The sequence below is a fragment of the Malassezia globosa genome, assembly GCF_000181695.2.
Source record: "Malassezia globosa CBS 7966 chromosome Unknown mgl_sf_6.1, whole genome shotgun sequence".
In the NCBI taxonomy this organism is placed as follows: Eukaryota; Fungi; Basidiomycota; class Malasseziomycetes; order Malasseziales; family Malasseziaceae; genus Malassezia; species Malassezia globosa.
This window is the reverse complement of record NW_001849866.1, coordinates 623,643-648,475: the sequence shown is the minus strand read 5'-3', so window position 1 is coordinate 648,475 and position 24,833 is coordinate 623,643. Positions and strand designations below refer to the sequence as shown.

At 49.0% G+C, this 24,833-nt stretch overlaps 12 protein-coding genes across 12 annotated transcripts; 7 read left to right on the top strand and 5 right to left on the bottom strand.

Annotated features, from left to right (window-relative positions):
• Positions 1–138: 138 nt before the first annotated feature.
• MGL_2772 (uncharacterized protein) lies at positions 139–567 on the top strand (the record flags this gene model as incomplete). Its single annotated transcript, XM_001730338.1, has 1 exon — positions 139–567. The coding sequence occupies one exon, from the start codon at positions 139–141 to the stop codon at positions 565–567; it is 429 nt and encodes a 142-aa protein (XP_001730390.1).
• A 1,512-nt stretch (positions 568–2,079) lies between these two features.
• MGL_2771 (uncharacterized protein) lies at positions 2,080–3,324 on the top strand (the record flags this gene model as incomplete). The annotated part of the gene is made up of 1 exon (XM_001730337.1): positions 2,080–3,324. One exon carries the CDS (start codon positions 2,080–2,082, stop codon positions 3,322–3,324), a length of 1,245 nt encoding a protein of 414 aa, XP_001730389.1.
• A 117-nt stretch (positions 3,325–3,441) lies between these two features.
• MGL_2770 (uncharacterized protein) lies at positions 3,442–4,338 on the top strand (the record flags this gene model as incomplete). The annotated part of the gene is made up of 1 exon (XM_001730336.1): positions 3,442–4,338. The coding sequence occupies one exon, from the start codon at positions 3,442–3,444 to the stop codon at positions 4,336–4,338; it is 897 nt and encodes a 298-aa protein (XP_001730388.1).
• A 391-nt stretch (positions 4,339–4,729) lies between these two features.
• MGL_2769 (uncharacterized protein) lies at positions 4,730–5,563 on the top strand (the record flags this gene model as incomplete). Its single annotated transcript, XM_001730335.1, has 1 exon — positions 4,730–5,563. One exon carries the CDS (start codon positions 4,730–4,732, stop codon positions 5,561–5,563), a length of 834 nt encoding a protein of 277 aa, XP_001730387.1.
• A 266-nt stretch (positions 5,564–5,829) lies between these two features.
• MGL_2768 (uncharacterized protein) lies at positions 5,830–6,945 on the bottom strand (the record flags this gene model as incomplete). Its single annotated transcript, XM_001730334.1, has 3 exons — positions 5,830–6,345; positions 6,392–6,494; positions 6,527–6,945. The coding sequence occupies 3 exons, from the start codon at positions 6,943–6,945 to the stop codon at positions 5,830–5,832; spliced, it is 1,038 nt and encodes a 345-aa protein (XP_001730386.1).
• Positions 6,946–7,319: 374 nt separating this feature from the next.
• MGL_2767 (uncharacterized protein) lies at positions 7,320–7,661 on the top strand (the record flags this gene model as incomplete). Its single annotated transcript, XM_001730333.1, has 3 exons — positions 7,320–7,407; positions 7,437–7,550; positions 7,633–7,661. The coding sequence occupies 3 exons, from the start codon at positions 7,320–7,322 to the stop codon at positions 7,659–7,661; spliced, it is 231 nt and encodes a 76-aa protein (XP_001730385.1).
• A 312-nt stretch (positions 7,662–7,973) lies between these two features.
• Positions 7,974–11,312, top strand: MGL_2766 (uncharacterized protein; the record flags this gene model as incomplete). The annotated part of the gene is made up of 1 exon (XM_001730332.1): positions 7,974–11,312. One exon carries the CDS (start codon positions 7,974–7,976, stop codon positions 11,310–11,312), a length of 3,339 nt encoding a protein of 1,112 aa, XP_001730384.1.
• Positions 11,313–12,160: 848 nt separating this feature from the next.
• MGL_2765 (uncharacterized protein) lies at positions 12,161–13,012 on the bottom strand (the record flags this gene model as incomplete). Its single annotated transcript, XM_001730331.1, has 2 exons — positions 12,161–12,867; positions 12,901–13,012. 2 exons carry the CDS (start codon positions 13,010–13,012, stop codon positions 12,161–12,163), a joined length of 819 nt encoding a protein of 272 aa, XP_001730383.1.
• An 867-nt stretch (positions 13,013–13,879) lies between these two features.
• On the bottom strand, positions 13,880–17,753 carry MGL_2764 (uncharacterized protein; the record flags this gene model as incomplete). The annotated part of the gene is made up of 2 exons (XM_001730330.1): positions 13,880–16,377; positions 16,421–17,753. The coding sequence occupies 2 exons, from the start codon at positions 17,751–17,753 to the stop codon at positions 13,880–13,882; spliced, it is 3,831 nt and encodes a 1,276-aa protein (XP_001730382.1).
• Positions 17,754–18,405: 652 nt separating this feature from the next.
• On the bottom strand, positions 18,406–19,599 carry MGL_2763 (uncharacterized protein; the record flags this gene model as incomplete). The annotated part of the gene is made up of 3 exons (XM_001730329.1): positions 18,406–18,437; positions 18,508–18,630; positions 18,690–19,599. 3 exons carry the CDS (start codon positions 19,597–19,599, stop codon positions 18,406–18,408), a joined length of 1,065 nt encoding a protein of 354 aa, XP_001730381.1.
• A 634-nt stretch (positions 19,600–20,233) lies between these two features.
• MGL_2762 (uncharacterized protein) lies at positions 20,234–21,418 on the top strand (the record flags this gene model as incomplete). Its single annotated transcript, XM_001730328.1, has 1 exon — positions 20,234–21,418. One exon carries the CDS (start codon positions 20,234–20,236, stop codon positions 21,416–21,418), a length of 1,185 nt encoding a protein of 394 aa, XP_001730380.1.
• Positions 21,419–22,665: 1,247 nt separating this feature from the next.
• On the bottom strand, positions 22,666–24,546 carry MGL_2761 (uncharacterized protein; the record flags this gene model as incomplete). Its single annotated transcript, XM_001730327.1, has 1 exon — positions 22,666–24,546. The coding sequence occupies one exon, from the start codon at positions 24,544–24,546 to the stop codon at positions 22,666–22,668; it is 1,881 nt and encodes a 626-aa protein (XP_001730379.1).
• Positions 24,547–24,833: the final 287 nt, after the last annotated feature.

Sequence of the window (24,833 nt, the reverse complement as noted above, 5' to 3'; positions counted from 1 at the left end):
ACTGCATTTACTGCCTTCTTCTCGGGCGTAGGTGGATTTTTCCGTCTAAGTGAAAAAGAGGGCGAGGAACTGCGCTTCTTGCGGTCCGTCGAGTACATCGGGATTTTAGGCGCCATTGTCGGTTATGTCCTCCCTGCCATGAATTGGCTCGTTCTATTCAAGATTCGAAAGCCACGCGCGATTCTTCTTCTTCAAAGCAAATCGATGCGCCGGCGCATTAGTCGTTATTTGCTTTCACCATTGAGCGCATTGATCAGCAAGTCATCTCACCCTCCGCCTTCCGAGATCGAACCTCTACTTTCTGAAAGTGGGAACCCATTAGTTGATGAACATGGTCATGCAACGCACTCTACGAACATTAGTTTGCCGAATCATATGAACGAGCATTCAGCAAACAATTGTGACGATGCCACCTTGATCCTGCTCGCACGGAAGGAACGTGAGCTCCAGAAAAAATCACGCGATCGTCGTCGAATGCAGGAGCTTGTGGTGGTAGTTGCCCTTCTACCGTTTGGATTATTCCTTGTTGGAGCTGCGTTGGTCGAATTGCTCGAGGGCAGTTACTAATTGGATGAGCACTTTTTATACCTATGTATAATGAACGTAAATAATGTTATTTATGAATGGATTGCCTTTGAAAGTAAAGTCACGCACATGTATATGAGTGAATACCCGTGCGCTTTCTGGCTTTGGGAACGGGACATGGAGGATTAGAAAAAAAGGGTGTGAGAAAAATGTCTAAAGTTATGGTGTAGATGTTTGAAAATTGTTTGTCACATCGTGCACTTGTTTTTCCAATTGCGTGATGGCAGCCACAAGCAGCCCAATTTGATCACGCGCTTCCGCAAGAGTCTCTGGCTCGTGCTGTACAGTGTGGAAGATGCGCGCCTCGCTAATAGCAGCTGGTGTTTCGACAAAAACAGGTTCAGGATTAGATGCACTTCGAAAATGCTGCCATTTGCCAGTCGTCACCAGCTGGCCAAAGCTTGTATTGCATTGCTGCAATAGGAGCACGAATGGAAAAAATACATGCGTTGAGAAAATCATCACTTGAAACACTGTCAGTCCCATGGCTTCTCCAATCCATGAGCCCCAACGTTCGTCCGTCAAAAACCTCATTTGCACGATAAACAAACATGCTTGGAGAAGTAAAGACCACTGTGCGAGTCAGTAAGTTGATGAATCAACGCACCATGCTGCCAATTGACATAGATCTCGATGACCAGTTCCGGAATTGCAGCACTGCAGCGATGAGTTGTTGGAACAGCATGGTAATGTGCTGATACAAGTGCTCCTTCAGACCACGATGCATGAACTCGGAAGGTGTGCTAAGCATTTCCCAAGCAAGAATTTTGGGCCCGAATCTGTTATAAAGGAAACGCGAAGTAGGATCAGAAATAAGTGAGTACTTTTCATGCAAGACTCGGAACACGTCACTTTGGTCCGGCCCGACCTTGTCTGGATGGTACATTTTGGCCAATTCACGGAACTGCCGCTTGATCGTCGAGTCGTTGGCTGTGACACTCACACCAAGGCTTTGGTACGCACTAGGACCCAAGCCTTGTATCAGCTGAAATATACAATACGTTACATATGCACATGCCAAGATCATCCGAGCCATCTCCCAGTGTGATCTAGCGGCCATCGAGCCGGATGTCGGCCTTTTCAAGCGCAACATAGCAAAGGGTATACCATAGGATAGCTCTAGAAATACCTTAGTTCCAATACGATCCAGGATATTCCATCCTCCAAATATGAGAAGCTGTGTCCCTACGATCTGAAGCAGACCCATCACGAAGCTTGTTGAGATTCGCTTAGTAGACCGGGAGTTCGCTGTCGCCCTGTGGAGAAGTGTCGCTTGCTCATAAACCGAGGTGTACGTGTGTGTCAATTGCACGTGGATTTGGAGGACTGAAAAAGGGAGATGGATAAACACCTTGTCATGCGTGAGCGACAGAGCAACAATTGGAACATTGATTGTCGCAAAAAGCCTAAGCGCTTTGATCGTGAGGCTAGCATTGTTTGCCTTCGCAAGAAACAGCATCGATGCACAACAGACGTGGGTCTGAGTTTGTGCGGATGCGGAGTGTTGATGTTAGTCATACGGGTGACCCAATTGAAGAGGCCTCAAATCGACAGGATGATGTTGAGCTAAGACTCTTGGATGAAGAGAACCATCGTGATACAGAGGCAGAAAAGCATCATCCTTTATCCTCGGAGGAGGAAGAAGACTCTCATCATCTTGTTCGTCAGGTAGTGCCTGAAACAGATAACCCTTTGTTGCCATCACTTACGTTAAGAGCAATCCTATTGGGGGGGCTTTTCACTGTGTTGGGCGCCGGCATGTCACAATTGTTTTTCTACAAGTCGAATGCTCCATCATTCAGCAGTTACTTTGTGATTCTTGTTACTCTCCCGCTTGGACGTTGGCTTGCTCGGCTGCTCCCTGAGCGCGATGTCAGTCTGTTTGGCTGGCGGTTCCCCTTGAATCCTGGGCCCTTCAGTGTCAAAGAGCATGTTCTTATTGCTGTCACGGTATCATCAGGAGCAACAAGTGCGTATGCATCCGACATCATCAACATTCAAGAACTCTTTTTCGGTGAACACATGTCAGCCCTACCGTCTATGACTCTGCTGATCACTACACAAATTATAGGCTTTGGTTTTGCCGGTCTGGTCTACAATTTGCTCGTGCGACCGCCATCTATGATATTTCCTGGCGCTCTTGTTACTGTGTCGTTATTCAACACTCTACATGACGACGAGTCCATCCTCACACAAAAGCGCATGCGCTTTTTCCTCATCACCTTCGTGGCAATCTTCCTGTACCAGTTTATCCCAACAACTCTATTCCCAACCCTGAGCAGCATCGCTGTCCTTTGCTATGTACACCGAAGTCGTATTGCTCAAATTCTGAGCTCGGGTTATAAAGGCTTTGGAATCCTGAATCTAAGTTTTGATTGGAATGTCCTCGGTACAAGTGGCCCGTTATTCACGCCTTGGTGGGCGGCACTTAATTTCTACGGTGGTCTGATAATCATGATGTATGTGATCATGCCTATCTTGTACTTTTCCAATTTTTGGAATGCCAAATTGTTTCCGTCAGTGCTTAGTTCGGCATTGTACAACACAACCTATCAAACATTTGATGTAAATGCAGTTCTACGATATGACAACACACTTGATGAGAGTGCTTGGAATGAAAAAAAGCCGATGCTCTTAACTCCATTCTTTGCTATTTCATATGGTATTAGTTTTGCCATGCTAACTAGTACCATTGTTCATGTGTTGTTATGGCATGGAAAGGAGATTACAAAAGCGTGATGGAACCCATTGTACTCCGACGTCCACAACCAACTAATGAAAGAATACCCGCTTGTGCCTCAGTCGTGGTATCTAGTCACGCTCATTGTCTCCTTGGGCAGTGCGATCATTCTCGTAATGACGACACCCTTACAGTTTCCCGTGTGGGGGCTTTTGTTGTCGGTTGGTATGTCCCTTTTTTTCCTCATTCCTATTGGTATCCTGAAAGCTGTGAGCGACACAGGTGTTGGCCTGAACGTAATTACAGAATTTGTGGCTGGATACTTGATTCCAGGCAAACCTATTGGCAATGTTTGCTGGAAGTGCTATGGATACATGAGTTGTGCCCAAGCTCTGGATATGATCGGTGATTTGAAACTTGCTCACTATATGAAAATCAATCCTAAACACATGTTCCTTGCCCAGCTTCTGGGCACAGTTATTGGGTGTGTTGTAAACTACATGGTCATTTGTGTGGTCCTCGCACCTCAGAATGGGTATCGTGCATTTCTCGATGGAAGTGTCACAGACCCAACAGGCCAGTGGGATGGGCGTAAGGTGCAAATCTTCCGTTCCGCCTCAATTATCTGGGGTGCCGTGGGTCCCGAGCGTTTTTTTTCCGGAAATTACAAGTACCTATACGGCGGCTTCATCTTGGGCGCACTGCTCCCGATTATTCCTTGGCTTCTTCATAAACGTCTTCAACGCCGCTCACTCAAAAAAATTCATGAGTCTGTTTACAGTCGCACCGTCGTCCCTATTTTCCTCCATGGGGCCATTGCTCCTCCGGCGACACCTACAAACATCATGTTGGGCGGCTTTGTGTGTGCGTTTGTTTCTCAAAAATGGATGCGTCAGAGGTATCCCCATTGGTTTAAAAAGTACAACTACGTTCTCTCTGCTGCCCTGGATGCTGGCTCATCTGTGAATGCATTGGTGGTCTTTTTCTTGTCCATCTCATTGTTTCGTTGGATTGGAACACCACACTTATTCGCATCGAATGACACGGATGTGGAGCATTGCAAAGTGGACTAAGCACAAGCCTATCTTGAATCTCCGTTTACCTAAATCTCACGCACCCCGCCCAACTAACTCTATCCCTGTCGGACTGATCAATTACATCAACACTCTCTTAGTGAATTGTACGCTTAGTAAAATGTCCAATGTTAAATATTCCGGGCCAGAGCTACTGGAGGAAATAAAGTGATTTTGCCACACGCACATCCCCACGATCTTCCATAAACGAGTGTATGCTATGGTGCATTGGGGCACTAAAGCTCGACAATCTATTCATGAACATGATATATACCACCTTTTTGGAAGAGATGGATCGGACGATAGTGACGGTGGTAATGGGGCGAGATTTGCGTCACCTTTCTTAACATTTGCTGTCGTTGCTATCGCTGTCATTGTGGCACTACTAGTTATGGTATTCACTCGTGTTGTATTTATTCAAAGGCGTGCAAATTTGGCTCAAATAGAGCCTACATCTGGACCTGTGATTTATCAAGAGCCTAAAGACTACGTGCCACCTATATTTGAGCGAAGACTCTCAGCCGCAGCGGATCTTGGCACGCACGCGTCATGGGACAATTTGCAACCCTTGTCTGTGGCCTTTGATCGAGACATTTCTGCGCATGTACGCTCATCAGAAAGCGTGCAAGAAATGACGACTAGCGCAGTTGGTCCTCAGCAGCCGCCTGCCGGCAGTGTTCAAGCGACATTTCTCGTTTCGCTTCCAACACCATCTATGAAGTTTCCTGCTCATTTGCGTCGCCGCGGTCCATCTCATGGTATGCAAACGAGCGAAATTGATGGATTAACATATGTGAATGCTCGAAATTCAACCGAGAAAAATACCACGATGGATATGTCTGATAACGTCACAGACAAGTTGCGGCGCTCAGCAAGTTTCCGAAGTGCATTATCAGGCAAGGAACTTGGGGATGCTCGAAGAGAAGCGTTCCTTAATCAAATGGAAATGACAGCCACAGGTGGTGTTCTACCGCGGCGGGTTCCATCTGTTCGCTCCAACTTATCCAGTACAAACCAAGCGGTCCTCGATCGTCATGATACTCTCACGCACGAGGACGACGAAGCCATAGGCTCGTTTGCACTTGGTTCTTTGGCTATGAATGTGAGGCAGACACTTGTCGAGAAGGCAGGATCACAAATTCCTTTAACAAGCGACGAACTGACAAATATTATTCATCATGCTCAGCTCGTTCGAAAAAATTACGTATCACAAGCTCAACAGTGACAGATTTATTTGTCTTACTTCAGATACCCCGCCTCGGCGTGATTGGCTTATAATTCTTTAGCATGCTTTCTTATGGCAAGTACTACAGTCCCCAGAGTCCTATGTTGTCGCATTATACCACATGTAGTTTCTAAGACCACGTACGATTCATAATTGATTCAATGGCCTTCTCCACATTGTCAGCAATCAGGGTGGGAGTGTGAGCTGGTGGTCCTTCAACATCACGGAACACGCCTGTGCGGACCAGAGCTGAGGACCAACCGAAGTTATTTGCACCTGTCATTAATTAGCCTGTGGTAATGCGTACCAAGGATATCGGAATACGGATTGTCACCGATCATCCAAACGTTTTCAGGCGGGATTTGCGCACATGAGTCTTCCGACGCAGATAGCAGCAACTCCTGAAGCAGGCCGTTGGCGTATTCGTATGTTGAAGTCTCTGGTTTGCCAAAAGTGTGCGCATTTAGCTGAATCCCATTGGTAACTCGCTGTTTGTAAGTCGTTAATAAGATACGCACATGAAAGACGGCTTCAAGAGCTGTACGAAAAGCACCTTGGCCAAGACGAGCGACAGAAAAGTCATTCCCCCACAACAAGTCGCCGTGCGAGAAGTATATTGGTATCGGCTTACGTGCACGAATCTCTTCGTTTGTAAGCACAGTTCCAAAAACACCGCCGTCTGAACGCATAAGGTCGACCGCGTACTGGATATCACGACCCCATTCACGACTGTCATGCAGCATAAAGATGGCCTCAAATGACACTTTGGAGAAATCCGCGTGCTTATGTGTAAGAATTATGATATGTTGCCCATCATGAATTACATACCCTAATGGCACACGCTTGGTCCTTTTTGGGCTCACCGTAGGGGAAAGAAGGTGGTGCAAATGCCTGAAGATCATGAGCAGTGTAAACTTGTGTGAAGCCATAGCTGGTTGTTAGTCATATGAAGAACTAGCATACCCTTCAAGAACCTGACGAGATGATCCAGGCGGATAGTCAGGCCCACCGAGCATCAAGATGGCCTTATCTTTGTATGTCTCAACCAAGGATTGCATTACAGTGTGTGCTTGGACCACCTGCTTTGGCAACACTTGCGTTTGAAAATCATTCGAGAGATCATTTGCACGCACCTTTTCATCCTTCCCACCACTGTTAGTAATGAAAAGGTACGGCACTTTCCTCTTCCAGGGATTCTCTCCTTCCAGGATGCGGATGGTTCGAATTGCCTCAGGTAAGACTTTGGGTCCTTGCTTTAGCACACCATCAATGTCAAAGGCAATAGCCAGCGGTGCATGATAGCGTGTTGATGTGATGAGGCGCCGGCCATTGGAAAATTTGAGCGGCGAACGCAGAATATTAGTCCGAAGCATATGCCACATGTCGATGATCGCACAATCAAGCGACTGGAAAAGGAGGACTCTTTGAAACGCGGTACGTTGTCTATTTCAGGGTCTAATACAATAATATTATGGCCACGCATTCCTCTGGCAAAATGTCGCTTTGCCGCGCGCACCCCGCGTAGCTGGGCAGCCGATGTTTATACACACCTCCATACACACGTGGCTAATTGGCGCGTGAGTTCGAACGATTTGAGAGTAGAGGAATCCGAATCTCTAGCTAGGTGTCGTTCGGACTGGAGACTAGCGGGAGCACAGACAGATTAGATCGCGTGTGAGTGTTCGTGCGAATACGATCTCGGTTCTTCCATATATCGGGGCAGTTTTCGCGCGCTTTCGTCTCAAAGAAAGCGAACATGTTGGGTTTAGGCACAGTTCTCTATGTGGCCTTGTTGCTCGTGAATAGCATTGCTATTCTCAACGAAGAAAGGTTTTTAAGCAGAAGTGAGTGATACCTCAATACTTACAAGCAGTTGGCTGGTCAACAAATCCTCGCTCATTGCATGGACTTGATGGTGCGGCTAGTGAATCGAGTGTAAAGCAACGCCTTATTCACCTCATTAGTGCAGTACGAGTGCTGCTGCGCAGTACGTATTTAAATCTATGCCTGTCTATGTGAAAACTGACAAACATGTCCTACAGTTCCTTTGATTGCTATCAACATTCTAGTGATCATTTATGAACTAATTCTTGGGTAAATAGCTGTTCTTCTTTATCTCTTCATTGCACGACATGCCTGTCGAAGTCTGTATTTGCGAACGAGTCTAGCAAAAATGCTTGGGTTGGAATTTTGGGCAAGTAGGGGCGGTGTACGACGGAAATATGTCTAGGCATTATCGGGCATCGCGTGAATGAATCGGGGAATGCCAAGCTATAGAGATCAACAGCAGAAACACGAGCCAACACCCGCGACGCCCAACACAAAGCCACGGTTTTTCGCATTTCCCAACACCTGAAGATCGCTGTGGAGCTATAAGCCCTTGTAGCTCGATCAAATTATCGTTGCCTTTATGCATAGTGGCAGTGCGGATTTGATGATCCGTCCGCACTTAAAAGCGTCTAGCTCAGATGGTCAATACACAAAGCCGTCCAAAAAGGAGCAGCGCAAGTTGCGGCGCCGAAGGCAGCTTGCCGCAGCACTGATTGAGGCAGACAATGATGATATCGAAAGGCGGGTGAACTATCTGACACAATACGATGCAGCATCGTCTGACATTCCAGCGCTGCTTTCAGTTGCAAAGTTTGCGACGCAAAGTGTTATGTTGTCCGCTGCTGCCACAGATCAAACCCAGGAGAATGACCGCCCTGTATATACATACCCGCTCAATACCATGCAAGAATTGTCGCGCAAATTTCTTGGTTTATCGGCGCAATGGGAAGGTGACGACTCGTCCCATGATGCCGCCAATGATGACTCACTCGTCGACTTATATGCTGACGAGGATTCAAAGCTTGGGCGCGTCGAAATTGGTCACCTTACATTTGGATCGCCCCTTACACACGTCTTGCATGATGTACAAGACATACAGACATCTTCAAACCAGGTTCAGGCATCAACCCCCGTACACTCCCCGCGGAGAACGAAGCCACCACATCTCAGCGCGTCCGTTTCGATGCCTCAACTGTCACAAAAGGCTTTAACCGATTCTCGAGGGGAGTTTCTTTTGCAACGGATCCAACATCTTCAAGAGCATCCAGAACCGACACCGAATCCAGACATCAGCACGTCGTCACAAGAAGATACGAGCGCGACATTCGAAGATGTAGGCTCAGCATCTTCTGAAAGACATCCAGCAAAGCATCGTACTTCTTCATTGTCACTAAGCTCAAAAGCATCCCTTTCAGGCATTCAACCAATTTCTGATTCTACTTTGTTCGAACAGAGAAATGCGCTTGGCATACAGCTCGGCTCTGACTCAGAGGCATTTTTCTCTTTTCGTCAACGTGTATTGAGAGGTAAAGAAGCCGCTCGGAATCCAAGCGGGCGGCGTCATTCTCTCTCTGTTTCAGGATGGCCAGGCGAGATGCATTCAGTTGCAGAAGAAGCTGGCTTTCTTTATGACAAACCACTCGATGGCCTCGAGCCAAATCCAGTGCAATTTGGTCAGCAAGAGCCACTTTCCGACATGGAAAATAAACACGACTCGTTGCACGAGGAAGGTGATAAACACTACGACGGCTCTCATGGTACTAACAACAATGACGGCAGCACCCACAATCACCAAAACAACCATGTTACATTACGCGCAAAACAGTGGGCTCAAAAATTCAATACATTCCGTTCCCTTGACAAGAAGCGCGCAAAACTCTCAAATGTACATACTGATCCATCCGACACAAAGCTTGCTGTGTCGTCGGAATATCCCCAACTTGACGGTCTTTCGCCTGTGCTCGACGTACCTGAAACCAGTGCGCCGAATTCAGCTGCGGTGTCTACTCCTAAAGACGACGCATTAACAGGTGTTAGTCTTCATTCACCCATGACAAACCCGTATGATATGGCCTCGGACCGCGCACCGTCAAGTGCCAATACACTTCGACCGAATGAGCTGCTCTCCCCCTCAGCATCCTTGAGCTCATCGCCACCGTCTCCGTACCCGTCAGCCCCGCAATCATCTTCTCTTCAAGCACCGCCAAGCGCAGTTGAGCAGATGCCACTAATGAATGCTAAAGACAGCTCATTTGCGGCTGGAGAGCCAATCCAGGCATCTTCATCGTTCTATATGAACGATGCCAATACATTGAGGCATGGGCCATCGTGGATACCCACATACATCTGCATTCCAATGCCACTTGAAAATTTGCCGATTGATGTGCGTGATACTCAAACGGATGACGACGATAAGGCATTCTTTGCCCCTCATGGTGCGTTCATTCTGGAACGAGGAGTGATTCTTCCGTCTATCCAAAAAAATGCTGGCACTTATGGACCAGTGCAAGTCCCGGTCAATATAGGCCGCCGTGTGCTGCATCCATCCACGGCCTTGTTCCGAAATGTGCTTGTTCAACGAGACGACGAGCGCGAGGGTTGGGGTTGGGAACGACACACGAATGCATCGCGATATTTTGCTGATTTGCAAGCAGACGATGATGACTCCGACGATGAGCTACCTCTGATGGATGTAAGGATCCAGGCGCGTGATGAGTGGCTCGCACAAAAACGACAGCATCGCGAGCGCGTGCGACGTCGACAAGCGAAACGTGAGCGGCAGCGCCTTCGTGTGCAAGCACTCGAGAAAGGCGTCCATCCATCTGAATACGGCGTTTCAGAGCAATCGTCAGATGACGGCAACCAGAGTGGCTCGGATACGACGATAGACGATGGCGATGAGCTCAGTGAAGAGTCAGATCCTGAGCGTCCTTGGGTTGACGACAAACGGCCTGCAGGTCGCTTGTACGGAAGCAGCTTGATTGAAATGGCTATGCGCCAGAAACAAGAACAGCAGCAAACAGCAAGGTATTATGGCCGAGAGTCTATGTCGGCTAACCATATGTTCACCAACGACACAAAGGCACGTATGCAGCGTCTTTTTGGCGAAGTATCACTGTGGGATGAGGAAATGCAACGTCATCAAACTAGCAACCAGTCCCCCCCAGCTGTTGCAGGTACGAGTGTATCTATGGATGAGCCAGTAGAACCCATGCTCGAGCCGGGTGCTGCCTCAGCTATTGTTTATCCGGCGGCTGATGAGGTCCTTGTAATGGAAGAGGCAGCCCTTGACTGTGAAGACGATCATGTCGGTGACACATGGGATGATACTTCCTCGTCTTCATCTGTGTCGACATCCCAATCCCACAACCAAGACGAGCAACCAAGACAGAAACGATTAACATACCCTATTCGACGGATGGCACGTTATTCACGCAATGATCCAAACCGGCCGCGATGGTTAGAAAAAGGTGAGGATGACGTGCCTCTTGCTGCCCTTCGGGATGATGCGGAAAAATATTTTTCGTCCAGCGATGAAGACGTGGAACCTCTTGGAGCAAGGCATCCTCAGGCAGAAGTCATCGCAGAGAAAGAGGCATTGATTCGACGCCTTCAGGAGGAAAATGCACAAGCACGAATGCTCCTCTTGCGTTCTTCAATGCAAATGCATATGCCAATGCCATACATGCCGTGGATGATGCCTCCGTGGATGATGCCTTCCATTTCGTCGGAGGCCCATTCTTTGCTGGGTGACGATACTTTAGCAGCAACTGCTGCTGCTGCTACAGAACATGGCGAGCTGACTGATGATGTCCCTGTTTCATACATGTATGACCCAAATGTTCATGCACATGGCATGTATTCTGCAACACCAGCACCTGTCGCCTGGTCAGTTGATGACGCGCATGCAAGCGAATGAAATCTGAGTTGTGATGTGCTCTTATTGGAATCTATGACTGCAAGTAGTCAAAGAGTCAATATCGATACGTTGCCTGACAAGCGATGCACTACTTCTTTGCCCTAGACTTGAGTGGATTTACGCATTCCATCAACGTTCAATTTACAGACGCATCAGCTGTGACTTGGCCTCAAAACGAATCAATCATGATCGCATATAGTCAGCAGAAATATCACATCATCATAAAGAGCTGATCCTTAGCCTGCTGCATCATACGCAATGGTGAATGCTGACTTGATTTGTGCAACATGATATTCATAAGAGGGTGTCGTTCGTTCTGTGAAGGTACATTACCTACATGTGTGACGTTAATATAGGTTGGAATTATACGATAAGATCTTGGCTCTCGCCACACAAGACTTGGTTAAAAAATTTAACAAAGACACATACGTGACATTTGTAGCATGATTTGAAGTGAGTAGACTGCAGTGCCAGTCAAAGATGCGGAGGCTGGAAGGATCAATTTAATAAATATAATGATATCGGTGTAGTAAAAAGTCCGATTATTAGTTGACGATAATACTGTTGAGCACTGGTGCGATTGTGTCTTTTCCTTGCTTATCTAGTAATGTACGCCTTGAGAACCTTTTATGTGCCCTACACTCGTGAGCTGAAGTCGCCCTTTCGGAGGAAAGCGGGGACGACATCCAAGTCAGCATACATCAGCGAGGCTTGTCAGATTTCAGTGCCTAAACTCTTCATCCTCAAGTATGTCGAAATCCAGTTAACTTCTTGCCATTATCGTGTAATGATAGTAAATATCAAATCATTCGAACCAGAAGTTGAATTGACATAGTGATCTTCGCGATTCATGATGCCGCAGGTGCGCATAGACGCAACATGTCTACATGATGCCTAGACTCATCAGACAAGTTGGACGAGCCATACTCAAGGAGCTTTGGAATGTACGACATAATACGAACCTTTCCAGGCAGCTGGTGCTGTGTGACACGAGCACTTGTTGATGGTGTGACGAAAAATAATGTGTTGATCGTTGTTTGTTCATGAGGCATACATATAGGCAACACGCCGTAGCCCACATCGACTTTGGGTATGTACATGTAGTCACCATTGCCATCAGAACGGTCTTTGTCGGAATGTTCACAGTTCTCTGATTTGTGCCAAAAACCAAGCACGCCTAGAGGCTTCGGCACACGTACAGTCCCGCTTGTATGTGACGCACGAACGACGCGCATAAACACATCAGCGATTTGCTTACCGACAAAACAAATGACGCGTGGCCGATAACGCGCAATCTTCATGAGCAGCTCAGGTACTCCACGTTCCAGTTCAATACGAGTCAGTTGCTCGCTTCGTGCCGTCGGACGGTGTGCAAGATTCGTGAGACCCAGTCTGTACGGTTGCAATGTAGGAAATGTCATGTCTTGTGAGGGCGTGAGTCGCTCACTTGTCAGTCCTGCCATATGTATGCATGCGTAGAAATGGTTTGAACGGTGCGCGTAATGGCGACGTTGAGCACCTGACTCTGTTCCTGGATTGATACCACAAAACACAACTGATGTTCGTTAGTTTATTTTTCTTAACGAACCATCCAGGTTAGGTTTTATGTAGTCTGGGAGCCGCTGTCCTCCCGCAAAGTAAGGCGATATAATACGCGCCTCTGCAGAGATGGCTGTCTTGGATCGCGGCGCACGTCCCATAGGGGGTGTCCTTCAGAACAACTCAACCTACTGACGAGATCCAACGCGGTCTCCTCCAATGACAATGTAACACTCCACATTCACTTACGACGAGCAAGTGAATGTGGAGTGTCGTCATGCATGGTGAAAATCACCGACGCCTCGTAAGACTAGCAGTAATTGAGAAATTGACGATTGCCCCATATCTATCGATATGTTTTCGTCGAAAATTCTACGAACGACATGTCTTCGCTTCGTGCGCCGTGTGCATAAATGGATGTGCGTACAGTCAAAGCTTATAGCAGGCTCGATACGCAGGGACACGACAGTCGCACGACAGCACCTCTCAGCATCGTCGCTGCTCGTCCAGGATTTCTCGATGGACGCTTCGATGTCAAACCTGAACATTGTGAGTGCAGCACGCACACTAACTTGCGCAGTGAACCGTGCCGGCACTCTCCACGGTGGTGTAGTTATGACGTTGATTGACTCAGGTGGTTCACTTGTTGTGGCTACAAATGGCTACCGAAACACAGGCGTGTCAACAGACATGAATGGCACGTTCGTACGTCCTGCAGGCAGGGCTGGCGAACAGATCCGTGTTAAGAGTGAGATTATCGGCATGGGAAAGACCCTGGCATACACGCGCACAGAGCTGCGTGATCTTGAGTCTGACACGCTGTTGGGTATGTTGCACTTAATGGATCTCGATGATCGAGGCTGTCCACATGAAGCTATGTCTAACTCACGCAGCCTATGGAAGCCACACCAAGTACATCCGTGCAGGCACCAAAGCAACAGACAATGTCGTGTTTGACAAGACTGGCGATAACGTTGTGGATGGAAAAATGCCTGATGATGCCTAGGCTATTTAGAAGTACACGCTTCCTACCAGCCCTCCGTAGTCCACCGTCCGTTTCGTAGCACTTGCTGCGCTTTCAAAGAAGGAAGTTCCCAACCTTGCCCACCAGCTGCACCACCATCTTGGAGTGAGCCACCATAACGAGGGGTAATTAAAACGTCTCGCTTGAGCGCTGTGCCTTGCTGACCACGCTTGACGGCCTTCATCGCGGTGGTGAGAGCGGAAGGTCCTAGCGCTTCAGAGCTTTGTGAGAACGTGCAGAGAGAGCGGCCTAGTGTAGAGACCCAGGCCGGATTGATTTTTGTCACCATCTTGAGCCATTGTGTGCGAGGAGCCATATCGTCTTCCTTACCATCGTTCATGCTAGCTTCCTTTGGTGCGCTTTGGTGCACTTCGCCAAACACTAACCATTCAGGCGGTGGACGATGATAGAACACCGAGCTCATATGGATATACACAGGCCCATGAACACCCAGTGCCACGTATGGAATACGCCGTGTGCTGGCCATTTTTGCGCCCTGAGATGCTGGTGTTAATTCGGCCTCGGGTGCACCAACCACATCGGCACGGACAGCGACACGATCAATGTAGATAGATGCAAGAAGCTGTCGCAACACCTTTATCTGGACACTGTTCGGCGGAGGAAGTTGGGGGTCCTGCAAATGCTTTGTATCATCATCGGACAAGCCACTGAGATTTGCTATCACCAAGTGACTTAGTTGCGCGCGTAGTTTGTGTATCTCTTCCATGGCCTTCTGGCGCACAAAATGTGCGCGACAAAATGAGACAGACGCGCCAAATGCAGCTTCATGACTGTATGCACCAACTACGCTGAGCAGGCGGAACGCATCGCTAAGGCCATCGCCTAGAACGTCGAATTCGCGAAGGGCTTTGAAATAGGCTGCACGTGCCGCGCGCCGCTGCTCCTTTGCCTCTGCTTCGTCTTCCGCAGCATCATTCAGCGCCATGCCTGTAAGAGACAAGACACAGTCCTCACGCTCAAATACATCTCCAACACTCATAGCAGCCACAATAGCCACAGCATAAGGTAAACATGCATGTTGATGTCCTTGGGCGATGAGCTTAGCGTAGCGCGGCACCACAGGGAATAGAGACATAATTCTGCCAAGACTGGTAATGGATGCATTCGTGACACGCTTGTTCCCTGACATGGCATCTACATGTTCAAGAGCTCCAAGATGCACAAGTGTACGCTCTGCCTTCATCAGGGCATGCCGGTCAGGAGGTGTGGGAAATGGGAAGTTTGCCACATGATCGATATTCATCGACTTCATCTGAAGAACGAGGCCATCTACTGGTGTGCGTAGAATTTCAGGCTCACCAAACTCGCGAAATAGTTCCTCGTACAATGCAGAAGAGTACAGGCGGTAGCAGTGGCCCGGGCCAGTACGGCCTGCACGACCGGCTCGCTGAGCCGCGCTGGCCTTGCTGATCCATGTTACGTCGTACGATTGCACTTGACTGTGTGGATGAATGTGCCGTTCTTTTGCGCGACCGCAATCCACGACATATTTTATATGAGGGATTGTGATGGACGTCTCCGCCACGTTTGTAGCTACAACTACAAGTCGTGTATTGTCAGGCGCTCCATCAAACACACGCTGTTGTTCGGCAGTCGGCAAGAGTGAGTACAATGGAAGAATGTGCATAGGCGTCACAGATTCAGCCAGTTTCAACGTATTGGAATCCTCATCCTCATCCGTATCAAGAGCGTCATCGTCACTTTGAGTATCATGGTCCAACTCGTGATCGATCGCAGGTTCCTCGGATGTGCCGAGATTCATGTCTTCGGCTTCTGGTTCCACCACGCGTGAGGACATTGCTGAGCGACTCCGAGAATAAGCCTCTTCATCCGTGTGAGACTTGGTAAGAACATTGGCACTATATCGTTGCGCCAATTTGCGACAGACTGTTTGCACTTCCTGCTGACCCGTCATGAACACAAGAATACCGCCAGGTGGAAGTCGTGTGTGAATTTTGCTTGTTTTTTTTATCGCCTCGGTTACATAGTCCTGTTGGGTCCGACGATTGAAATGTATTGTTACGGGGTGCTGTCGTGCTCCGATATGAATCACAGGTGGTGGCGTTGAGAAGAGCGCCGTGTTCCTAGTAAAGTCACCCACACGCAGCGTTGCACTCATAATCACAAGGCGTAAAGGTCTAGGAGCTTCTAGTCCTTTGCCACCATCGATCCAGCGTTTTTCTCGCAACTTCACGACGCGACTGAGCATGCCGATCAAAACGTCTGTGTTGACGCTTCGTTCGTGTGCTTCATCAACAATCACGACACTGTATTTAGAGAGAGTTAGGTCTTGGGCAAGTTCACGAAGTAAAACACCATCTGTCATAAACTTGATTTGAGTATGCGGGCTAGAAGTGGCATCGTAACGAATTTGATACGAAACGCGATGACTCGGTAACTGTAGTTCCTCGGCCACACGACGCGCCATACTTACGGCAGCAACGCGACGTGGCTGCGTCATCCCAATCAGACCTGGATTGGCTATATTGTGAGCATGCATGTTTCATTGCCTCATCATACATACCACTTCCGTGTGTTCCGAAACCAGCCTCATACAAAAACTGAGGCACTTGAGTCGTTTTACCGCTACCTGTCTCACCACATAAGACGGTCACAGGATTCTCAAGTACAGTTCGAAGGATCGAGTCCTCTTCGGACACGACAGGTAATTGCATGCGTGCCTCCTGAAGCTCTTGCGGACGCTCGACAATTACATGCCGAATAGGTTTTGTATCCCTTAGTGTGCTTAAGAATGCTTCTTCATCAAAGTACTGCTGCGTGAAGCTCGAACGAATCGATGGCATATCCTGACCCAGTGGACCACGAATTTTGCCATCTTGTGGTCCTAAATCACGCACGCGAACCACATGACCACCCACCGGCTCGAGGGTTCGGCCATCTTCATTGTCTTGGTTCGGTCGTGCAAGCTGAAGAGCCTCCATCGCCCATTCTTTAAATCCGCGACTACGACTTGATTCACCAATTCCACGACGTTTGGGGGTCCGATCATGCGTCCCTTCAAAATCAATATTTCTCTGATGGTCATTCTCATTTTCCTCATCTTCATCGCTGCTATCCCCATCTTCTTCTTCTTCTTCTTCGTCCCAATCATCATTCTCATCATCATGACTTGGATCCGACTCGTCGTTCTCGCTACGGCCATGCTCCTCGTCCTCTTTCAATTTAGATGCACCAAGCCTCTTCTCAGCGGGGTGCTGAAGATTTGAGAGCATGTTCTCAGGAATGGCTTCTGAACCGGGAGGTAATAATCCACGCTGTCTCATAGCTTCTAAGAGCACAGCCTCTTCGTCCTCGTCGGTGTCGGGCTCTTCACTTTCCAGCTCGTCTGTGGCAACAGAGTCTGTGTCGTTTTCGTTATCGGTCATTTTCTCTTTACCTTTGTGCAACTTTCTGTTTTCAATCATTTTGTCCACATTATAGACACCTTCGGAAGAGGAAGTCTCGCTCTTTTCTTCGTCTTCATCGGAGTCAAAGCTGCTGTCTGTATCTTGACTTTGCTGATTAACGTTAGATTTTCCTCGCACAATTCTTTCCATAATGGACAGGTTGCTTCGATCTTGAACTTGGCGTTTCCTTTGTCTTTTTCGAATCACCGGCTGCATGGGATGATCGTCGGTTCCCCTAGCTAAAGCTGAACCAACCTGCACAGGAGGTTCCGATGTAGGTATGGCTTCTTTTTTCTCGAACTTTTTGACGGCATCAAGAATGCGTCGCTGGCGTTCATCATTTTCTGTATATTCATGAACCTGACTGAATGTCTCACTCGTGACTTGATCGTCATCGTTGTCATCCATTGCGTCGAGGTCCTCGTCAAGATCGTCTTCATGGATGGTCATGGCAGCGGAGCGCGCTCGCTTCGGCCTTACTATCCTGCGCACCCAACAATTTATTCACACGTTCAATTTCCTTGTTAACACGACCAGTACCAAGAGTGGGGGGGCTGACAAGCTCATTTCGGGCGCTAATGTGGGCAGACGACTTGGCGAGCTTCTCAAGAACACGTGCCTTTTCATCCTTTCGCAGCTTGGCTTCAATGAACTTGTCCAGGCGCTTTCTTTTTTTCGACGAAATCTTCATGGTTTCGTCATTACCGCCTTCGCGAAGTAGCTCACGGCGCTGTCGATCCTGTTGGGCCAGTGCTTCTCGTGTCGCGTCGTCGATGATCTGTGCATTAGCATCGGCTTCAATTATTTGGCGCTGCCGCATAGACTTTTTTCCTTTATGTGAGGAACCACCCACGCTGGAACTCCGCGCTTTGGCATTGTATCGCTGATAGCGCTTAGGTCCCATGATGGGTTGGGCGAACAGATCCCCCTAGCTGCCGACGTGTGTAAAAGACGTTATCGTCTAGTGGAGGAATTGGCCGCATCTCAAAAAATTAATTTTCTCTCCGGTAGGCTGAAGCTTCCCTGTCTGGAAGCGGGAGGGGGAAGTTGAGAGGCTTACTGTCCAAATTGAAAATAAAGCTACAAGGGCATAAGAAAGTAACTAAACAGGGGGAACAAAGTCATTGATGCGATCTGGACGTTAGGGACTACGCATAAACAGAGATTACAATGAATGGCAGGGACAAGAGGACGAAGAACGTACCACGTGCATTCTGAGCGATGCATTCGGCGATCCAGCAAATAGACCGAATTTCCTGCTCTTTCAGTTTGAGCCAAGAATAAAAAATGCCATATTGAAATTGTGTCATGGTGAGGAGACGATTTACTGACGTGTAAGAGTTTGATATTGTCTGGAAGAAGGTAGGGTGTCATCAAAATACGTACGTTCGACTTCATATTCAAACATTTTGTCTTCAAGTGTTTCAAAAGAAGCATCAGCCGACCCAATGGCACCAACACTGCTGTCATCGAACAAGCGGCGGTATTCTGGTACAGACTCAACAATGGTCTTCACTTGATCAAGTTCGTCAGCCTTAGCAAGCGCATTGTTGCCAGCAGGGAATAGTTTGCCAAAACTTGGGAAAAGTCTTGCACGTTCCGTCTTGCTCAGCAAAGTGCCGAACGAGTTGATTGTGATATTGATGGTGCGTCGGTCAGCCTCGAATGCCAAAAGTTCATTCATGCTTTCAGCTGTCGGTCCGCCGATCGAGTTGCAAAAAGCTGCAAAGTCTTCAAGGTATGCTTTGTACAGCTTGTTCCGAATGATTTCAATATTAAGGTCATCCAAGTCCGATGACGAGAAGCAGTCGCGGAAATACGGCGAGAGAGGCGTTTCAACCAACACGGTCCGGTAGAGTTCCTCGACATTTGTTGCGACGCAAAGTGCTGGAAGCGTATCAAACCAGCCAAGGGGGTGACAACGGTCAAGTAGCTCATGCGTGTCGCGACCATGCAGCGTGCCTGTGATCAGTAGGATGACATTATCGATCATGTACGAGTATGTCAGGTAGTCAAGGAACCTGCTGAGCGGCTCGACAGCATTGTTGCGAAGGTATTCAAACTCGGCAACAAGTTTGTTCGTCGCGCGCTGTGAAATGGCGGATGTTGCGAGTGGCGATGGCTCGTTCGCAAGAAAGTTGCCATAGTCTGTCGCTGACAGCTGCATACGTAGATCTTCCAGATTCTCACACTGCGTGAGAGCCTGGTAGTTCGACGGCGTCAGCATCGAATTCTTGTATCCTCGGACAATGCCCTCTAAATAGCCGCCATTGATGTTGAACGAAAGCGCTTCCATATTAGCGTCGACGACGGTCGTCACGTCTCAAGTTATCTCCACGCTCGACTCGACGGACAGACTTGACGTCCATCTGACCAACGGCCCCAATCCACTAGGGCCAACACAGGCGCCCAGAGCAAGCTGAGCGACAGGCCACCCGTGGTGCACGTGGTTTCGGCCGAATAGGTATGGATAAAATTTGTGCGCGTGCGTGGAAGTGCGTGTTAGCGTGTAAGTTGCGTTGATCGATCGCCACGCCGTGTTGTTGGGCGACGCGTAAGACACGCGTCGCATGGTGTTCATAGTAAAGCTACCTGTTAAAAAGTCGGCAGGAACCAGCAACCAGGATAATGTTGACACAAAGTCCATCTCACCGAATACTCAAACTACCAGTGGTGCAGAAGGAGGCATATTAACGCATGTATCAGAGCAGTCACTCGAACCATTACCACCGACAAATATCAAAACAGACACCACGAACTCTCCTGTTATAGCTGAGCAAGTGCTGTCGACTTCATCTTCTAATCTTGATGTTCTACTAGCTCCATCTGTCTTGCGGCATCGTTATGTTCGTGGTGTGGACAAGTCAAACATAGTGGAGCGACCTGAACGAATACGTGCCGTTTTGTTGGGCATCGCTGGCGTTTATGCTATGAGCACAAAACTGTCAGGGACTTCGCGTTTGCCACAGGACATACTCACCACCAAACTCTCAAGTATGACAATGCAGGAGCACGAGAGTCATTTGCGTGTGTTTGTTTCGTCGCGAGTTTTAAGCCTAGATGAGCCAGAGCCCGCTTTGAGTGATATTCATGCCCATGCTAGTGAGCCAGCCTCATATTCGACGCAGACAGACTATATGCCGGATCCAGAAACTCTCAGTATCCCCGACATCCATCTAGCGCGGCTGTCTTTATTAGCAACAAAGGCGCCCCACAATCCGCCAGGATCCTTACCTCGCTCAACACCCTCAGACCATCTTTCAGATGCTACATCCAGCGATGGCGAAGGTGATGAGCGTATGCATGCCTCAGAAATACCTGATACATTACCGCAAGGTGATTTGTATTTGTGTGGTCCGCATGAGAGCGAGGTGAGAGACACACAGGATGGTGGCTCAAGAGAAGCTATTGGGCATGCACTGGGTGCATGCGTAGAGGCAGTTGACCGCGTCGTTGCTGCAGCTTCCGTTGCAGATAGGATCGGGACTGAAATTCCGCGCGAGTCTCCGTATCTGACATCGCAACAGCTCTTCCCTATTCAGGCAGGTTTGTCCGATATACCCCCCAGTCGATGGACAGAACACACGCCAGCCAAACGGGCGTTTGTCTTATCGCGACCGCCGGGACATCACTGTAGTGGCGCTGATCCCTCCGGTTTCTGTTGGGTGAACAATGCGATGGTGGCAGCAGCACATGCGTATCGTGCACATTCAATCGACCGCGTGGTGATTCTAGATATTGACCTGCACCATGGAAATGGCACGCAAGCCTTGGCTTGGCGAAGAAATGCCGATGCTGCCGCGTCAGACTCCCAGCGACAAGCACGGCTTCAATCTATGATGCGAAGTATGCAGCGGACTGGTTCCGCCGCATCGCGACAAGCAGCGCGGGTGGCAGATGCTACTCGCACGCGTTGGGAACGATTGCTGCACGAAGAGTCACTCGTCGGACCACGTGCTCAGCGTCTTTTTTACGGAAGTCTTCACGATATTGAGAGCTTCCCATGTGAGAATGGGGATGCCGAGCTGATCCGTAATGCAAGTGTATGCCTTGGAGGAGCTCATGGACAATGGATTTGGAATGGTACGTATGAGAATGCATGCGCGACAGGCTAGGATGCTGCATCCCTGCTTCCTCTTGCTTACTGATGTTTTTTGGCGAGATGTAAGCTGGGCAGCAGCTCGCTAGTAAAAGGTCTGAAGGAGCTGCTGGTGTTAGCGGCACCTTGCGACGACCCGAAACAGATATCTGAGCACCTGTTGTCTCGCGCCCTCTCTGCCACTGAGTTTGATGCAACAATGCGCTAACCGCAGTGCACCTTGAAACACATCGCGACGATGCTGAGTTTCAGCACTTGTACACTACGAAGTATCACCAGTTGCTGGAACAAGCGCGCCGATTCGTACGTGAGACGGATGCGCATCCGAAACGCACCCTAGTCATGATTTCTTGTGGCTTTGATGCGTGTACATACGAGTATCCAGGTATGCAACGACATGGAAAGCATGTACCGCCGCAGTTTTATGCGCGCTTTGCTAAAGATGCAGCCGCCCTTGCCGACGAATGCGCCGAAGGCAAACTGGTGAGTATCCTAGAAGGAGGCTACTCGGATCGAGCCTTGACGTCTGGCGCACTAGCCCATCTGGGAGCATTGGCTGAAATGCCTTGGTGTACTGATACATATCCACGCACACAAGCGCCATGGAGTCTGGACAATGTGACGCAGTTACAAAAAATGGCAAAGCGTGTTTTACACGCAAGTAAGTCACATGTGACCGCAAGTGCGCGGCGACGAAACACGACCAACCACCCTGCATGGCTAATTCGAGCCTCAGAGCACTTTGCATCGTTCCAGCGCGCATGTGGAATTCATGCGCGCCCACTCGAGATAATCAGCACGCCATCCACTCCACGAAAGTCTGTCACTCCGTGAGCTGGATGTGGATTTGCCAACGCCATCGGTCGAAACGTCCGGTGGGCATGTGCTGCGTGACCGCACTCTAAGGCGTACGCGTTCACAAACAGCTATGCTAGCAGAATCAACCTCTGGACGTGCACGCGCTCGTTCAAGGGTGCCTATGGAGCCCGTCCCGCCGGTACCAACGACACCTCTGCGTGTTGGTACCAGCAGTACTGATGTGAGCAGCGGCGTCATGAGCGAAACCTTTGCTACTTCTCAACACCAATTGAACGTTGTACCGAGTGCATTGCCTGTGGAACGTGAAGGACCCAACACACCTGTGCAGCAGAACGCGATCACAGAAGCCGATCAAAGTGATTTGTTGGACTTGCTGGGTCGCTTGCATTTACAGGAGCCACGTGCTATGTGACGACGGGAGCTAGGTGACGAATGTGGCTTGGCTCATGTCTCCTTAGTTGCTAGTCGCAGTAGACTACTTATTTTCGAGCGGATGTCTTTTTCATTCGTCGCTTTTTCTCGGCCTTGGGCATCTTGGTTTTGCGACGCTCTCGATTTTCTTCTTTGACTTGTTTTCTGTGATTCTGGATCGTTAGCACCAATTGAAAGCAAACAAAAACTTACTTTGCGCTCCTCACGCTCTTTGGAACGTTGTTCATCGGGTCCCACTTCTTGCTCTGACTCGCTCTTATTGACACCAGATTCGGCATCCTCAGCCTCGATGTCGCTCTCATCATAATAATCGACTTTATCAATCTGGTGTTCTTTCTGTTCGCTCTTTTGATAGACATCGTCCAGGCCCGTCACTCCCGAGTAAATTAGGCTGTGCACTTGACCAGATCGCACAATGTCTGCATCGCGCTCAGGATCAGCGATTTCATCCAAATTGCGTGGCAGATAACTTTGGCGAAAGACTGACTCCTCAGTCTCCTCTTTTTGGGCATCGTCCATTTGGTCTACGAGTGAGCTGACCAGCGAAGGACCAGTCTTAGATGATACGGCCGCAGCCGCCGTTTGCGCCGACTCTTTGGTGAAGTGTGCAAGTTCCTCTATCAGGGACTCTTCCGTCTCATTGTCATGCCATGATGCCGGTCTCTGCGTTGTGGAGGGGGCAAGTACAGTGCTTTGAATCTGCTCATCATTTTCATTGCTTTGAGTGAGTTTCTCGAGTCCAGCGACGCCTCCGCCGCGTGAACGTGTACTTTCCTTCACGATGAAGTGGAACGTCTGTCGCATGCCAAGGGTTTCGACGCCATGCTTGCTGAAGTATGCATCGATATGCGCAATATCCTCGCGCAGAAAGTCAAAAGCATGCAAGTGATCATGCTCCACTGATTGTGACACATCTATAAGCCATAGATGGTTATCATGCAGCAAGATATTATATTCACTCAGATCGGCATGCACGAGGCGGCATTGGTGGTACATAAGGCGCATGGTGGCAACGAGCTCGCGATACAAACGCGTCCAGTCTTCGGGTGCAATAAGGGCCTCGGCATCCTTCAGCCGCGGACTAGACCAACCGTCGTCATCCCCGAGAAACTCCATTACCAGAACGTGGTCCCGGAGTTCAACAGGTGCGGGTGCCCGAAGTCCTGCATTCACAAGGCGTTTGAGGTTTCGCATCTCCTTTTCTGCCCAGAGCCGCACCATTTTTCGCGGATTATGTCTGGCATAACCATGGCGGAAGCGGAATTCACCCGACACATATCGATCGCGGTCCTTAAACACAAGAATACTAGTTTTGTATATTTTGATCGCCACACTTCTTGGCGGCTGCCCTGGTTCCAGTGGTGGACGTACCGCATAGTATACATTGGCTTCTTTGCCTGTGCTGATGCACCCATTTACCTCGGAAATGAGCTCGCGACGGATCATTTTAGACAAGATAAGAAGTGTACGCGGATCGAGCACTTGTTGGAGCGTCGCTCGATCGGCCTTGTCTTTTCGTCGATTCACCTCTAGTTTGTTCGTTTTGCGCGGGACACGCGCATCGACGCTGCCACCAGCAACACGCGATGGATCATATGCATCGTCAATATGGATGCGCGCTGTGTATTTCGACAGAGCAGCAATTTGTGCTGCTGTCTTACTAGAATGCATAGCTGCATCATCCGATGGCGCAGAATGATCGTGGCTCAATAGCCCGGCACCAATAGTCGAAGATGCTGCGGCACGTTCATGTGCAACCTTGGATGCACGTAGACGTGCTCGATTGACTGCTGGCATCGCTGTTTGAGCATCATTTGTAGGATTTTGCAAAGCCGTGGCCATCTGCCGAGCGCGGTTGTACTGCTTCGTGAAGTCTGAACATGGTAGGTGCATGAGTATAATGATCGAGCAAGGACATAACAACTACGCACCACCTCGAGCGATTTCCCAGTCTGCGTCGTCCACGGCACCGCGAGCCAGGAGGTCGTCCTCATCCTCGTCAGATTCATTCATAACGTCAGAATCAGACCATTCTTCAATATCATGAGTGTGTTCATCGAGATTCTGTGCCATAGGGTATGGGATTTGGCGTCAGGCAGGCACAGAGTGCGAGGGAATACAAAGGTGTTAGACACGCGTGTCAGGAATATGGATAAGAAGTACGCAAATGCCAAAATGTG